The following is a 4,402-nucleotide window of genomic DNA, read 5'->3' on the forward strand; positions in this document are numbered from 1 at the left end:
CCGAAGACAGCCAAGACAACCAGGTCGTGAAGCGCTCTCCGGCCACTTCGGTGTTCGGTCCTTCGCTGCGAACGGACATGATTATCACCAGTCCCTTCCAGAGCACGATGGAGTGGGACATGAGCAAGCAAGAATCACTTCAGCTATGTCTCGAGGCGCCGTCAGTGTACATTTCCAACAACTTGCATAGCCAAAGAGATCCTGCAGAAAACCAGCTGGAAAGAAATACCAGTAGCAGTGGTGAAGAACATGACAAAAATGCTTTCGAAACTCCATCCGAGAACCTGTCCCTTATAAGACGACGAGAAAATAGAAGAAACGATATGACAGAAGACGTGACAGTTGAGACCGTATGTGATATTCTGAAACAATTGTCTCACACAGAAGACAAGAAGGTCCTGAGGATCTTGAAGAAAAATATTCCAGTCGAGTTGTTGCAGAAGTTTTCACAGAGCCTCAAAGATAATTAAATTCTTGTTAAATCTGTAGATGAATTTTAACATGTCATCAGTAACGTGATCTGTAGATTGCTGATGGTTGTGAATTTCCCAAAGCATGTGATCACATCATTATTGCTCAATGATAATTTAAGTTGCCTTCTGCTGCCACATTTTCACGCAGCGTAAGTGATATCTCGTCACTGGGCATATGGAAATGTGTTAGAGTACATACAACACACTCATTGCTATCCTCAGTCTGTAACAAAATGTCCTCAATAAACCAACTTATTTATGCGAAGATATATCTATATTCACTAAATGCCCACATTACTGAAGACATTTAAAGTACAGTTCCCCAACTTCCAGTCAACCTACGCGTTGGCGGGTGTTACACTTGGATAGATGAGTAACTTTTACGTTAGGAGGTCAACTGAAGGAAACCAGAAAGAGGCAGTTTGCTGTGTTGCCAAAAAATGTTGCAATTGGTTTATGGATGTTCCCTGAGCACCAACTGAAGAGAAAGAGAGATATATGTATATATTTTGTATGAATAGCATTAGAAAATGGAGTTATATTACATCTATTTCTTGTACATTAGTACAATGTTCATTCACAATAGAGATATGTGTTTATATAGTAAAAATATTTGACGTGTATTGTTGTATTGTGAGGCTGTGTAGAAGGGACATTCAGTGTGCTGTCTGTGAAACTTTCCATCAGTATATGATTTATGTACGCTAAAAAATGTGAAATGAGATTATGAAAGAGGGACACAGATGGCAAAAAAAAAAAAGAAGCGCTGTGATCATACGTTGCCTTTTTTTTTCTTATAGAAAGGTGGTGGTAGGTCGGTGGCACAACATTCTACAGAGTTTGCTTGTGGGGAAAGTAAAAGGAAAAAGTCACGAGCGGGAGGCATACGTACATCTGAACATTGCTTTTGGAGCGATTAAAGTTGCTGAATGTTTACAGAATACACGATACATTAAGAGATGATCCTGTTTTTTGGTTGAGACTGCGTCACAACATGACAGAATCTGTTGACAGTTTACAGGGTTTTAATACTACATCCTGCCTATATGGAATTACGTACCCCAAAGCTTTCAGTGTATTAAATTATATTGTGGCAGTTATATGCCATATTGTTAGTTATTCCTTCATGTTTTATCTTGTTTATTATTATTGTTATTGCTATTATCAGCAGTATTGTTATTATTGTCATAATTATTATTATCGTCATGATATCATCATTATTATTATTGTATTATCATCATTATCATTGTAAATTAAAAACAGGGTAACCTTAACCAGAAATACAAGCTAAGATTTAAAATTGTGGGTCCGTATGATATGAGCAGGAATTTCCACAACAGAATCCTCTATTTGTGAATGTTGAATGTTTAATCACTGAAAATGTTTTCCTCTTTGTCTCGTGGCGTAGAAATTAGACCCCTTTATTTTCCTGAAAGGTGAGAAGGCAGAAGAGAGTGCGAGGTTCACCTCCTTGTCTCAGTGAGAAAAATTGAGAGAGAGAGAGAGAGAGAGAGAGAGAGAGAGAGAGAGAGAGAGAGAGAGAGAGAGAGAGAGAGAGAGAGAGAGAGAGAGATATTTTCTAAGATTAAGAGAGAGAGAGAGAGAGCTTTTGAAAGATTTGAAAGATTTTGAGAGAGAAAGAGAGAGAGAGAGAGAGAGAGAGAGAGAGAGAGAGAGAGAGAGAGAGAGAGAGAGAGAGAGAGAGAGAGAGACAGAGGGAGAGAGAGAGAGAGAGAGAGAGAGAGAGAGAGAGAGAGAGAGAGAGAGAGAGAGAGAGAGAGAGAGAGAGAGAGAGAGATTTTGACAGATTTGAAAGATTTTGAGAGAGAGAGAGAGAGAGAGAGAGAGAGAGAGAGAGAGAGAGAGAGAGAGAGAGAGAGAGAGAGAGAGAGAGAGAGACGGAGGTGGGAAGAGAAGAGTCGAGAACTGAAGATATAATAGTAAATGAAAGTGAATGAACAAAGGTCCTACAGGCTAAAAAGTAGGGATGACAGAATGGGAAGGGATAAGGAGTGGAAAAAGGTTGAGTTGAAAGGATAGTGAGTGTGTCCATGATAGGGATAACTGGCAGATATCCACTGTGTTGATCCATTTCGGGCATTGAGCCTTCATCTGGTCTGATATGTCTTTGAAGGACTTCCCAAATGAGAGTTGTACTTTATGTTACACTACCAATATACTATATATTGTGCAAACGGTGTGCATTGTATCATTGTTACTGGGTACTGTGATGTAAATGTAGCATTTAAATACAAATAATTAGAAGATATTTATTAGTTATACATCACCTAGTCTGAGTGTGGCACTAAGGTTTACACTTCGCAGATGTGGACCAACTTTAGCAAATGTTCTGTGATACTGGAGTGACGCCAGGTTTTTTTCTTCTTGTTTTCCCCTCTGCTAATGGCCCCAACAATAACAGCAATGATAACAATAATAATGACATAATAATAATAATGGATAATAGAACACATTTACCTTATCAAACCTCTCCTGAATGTATAGTATGTTTTGTCTAAATCACCTGTGAAGAGATAGGATTATTGTCACATCAGAAACATTATTTTAAGCACAAGGGTTCAAGGATCTATTAACATCACCGACCATGAGGTTATCGATGCTAATAGTACTTCTAGACTGAAAGGCGTCTGAAAAATACAAATTATTATTTTCTACTTCATTTGTGTGTTTCTATATGTAGGAGACAGCACACCAATAAGCGGCAGGTATTCAAGTATATATTTATATATATGGTTATAGTACAATAAACTAAGAAAAACATAAATGGAAGAAAAACAAACCCTTCAAAGTGTAGGTTTGTAAGTGAAAATATTTGCCATAAACCCTTTGGAAAAAAAAAATACATATATGTATCAATATTTGAACATGAAATAAACTTCATTTGTGCGATTTTCTATATACAGTTATATTACATATTCAAGTTTATTTCTTTCTCCAAGGACAACTTTAGAATAAAGAAAAGAAAAAGTAAGTGAAAAAATGCTAAGGTGTCGCTTTTTTCTTTTTTAGCGACAGGCTCTAACGCAGCATTTTAAACCAACATAAGAAGAAGGAAAAGAAAACAGATAATTCCGTAGTAATCCAGATATAAAAAGAAATTTGACTCGCAAACTTGTCACCCAAGCCGCGTGAATCTAGATGGCGCACACGGATGGGAATATTAAGCTAAAGTACGAATTTGCCAAATTTCTAGTCTATTCACTTGAAAAATGAAGGAAGTATGACCGTCCTCTATATTTCATTTGCATTCGATAATATATGATTACGTGACTGATACCTTAGCTGCTACGTTTAATAGATGAATGTTCAATTGATGCATAGATGAATTGCTGTATAAGTATCCCTAATGCAAGTTAATGTTTGTCCGTGTAGATAGGTAAGACCAGTAGTAGGTGTAATTCGAAAATTTACATCTTTACTGTATTCAAATGTCGAATTTTAATGTAGTGCACCACTCTACATGCAAAACAATAGTAATGAAATACAATTCAAACAGGGGTACATTCTTATATGAGCGAGTAATGCATTAGTGTTTTGTTAACATATAACCCTAAATCACAGATCTCATTAGCCACACTAAACTCCACAAAGGCATGGCTGTCCGGAGTCCCTCTTCGCAGGAACAGACACCAAGGAAACTACATCAGACATAACGAAACTAGCACAGCTGATGGTTAACTCAAGGAGGGGCATAAGATGTTATCCAGTCCAAAGGAGCGACTTTAGGCTATTAAGAGAAAGGTGGAAACGTTTTTCTTTCGTTGTATGAGACCGGGAGAGCGACCACTGAGGCGCTGCTCCTGAAGAGTGGTGAGAGGTAACAGTCCACCCGGGCCAGTCACCTAACTTTGCATAGTGTGCGCGTGAGATCAAGCGAAAAAAAGTATTTTTTTTTTACTTTTTTTATC

The 4,402-nt window shown here is 37.7% G+C and overlaps 1 protein-coding gene across 1 annotated transcript in view; it reads left to right on the forward strand.

Moving 5' to 3' along the window:
- Nucleotides 1-1,266, forward strand: part of LOC125028598 — a 29,797-nt gene extending 28,531 nt beyond the window's left edge. Inside the window, exon 3 of the mRNA XM_047618057.1 lies at nt 1-1,266. This exon is cut by the window's left edge and continues 950 nt beyond it. Within this exon, the coding sequence (XP_047474013.1) occupies nt 1-470 (470 nt within the window). The 3' untranslated portion in view covers nt 471-1,266.
- Nucleotides 1,267-4,402: the final 3,136 nt, after the last annotated feature.

Source organism: Penaeus chinensis, chromosome 9 (genome assembly GCF_019202785.1).
Source record: "Penaeus chinensis breed Huanghai No. 1 chromosome 9, ASM1920278v2, whole genome shotgun sequence".
Classification (NCBI taxonomy): domain Eukaryota; kingdom Metazoa; phylum Arthropoda; class Malacostraca; order Decapoda; family Penaeidae; genus Penaeus; species Penaeus chinensis.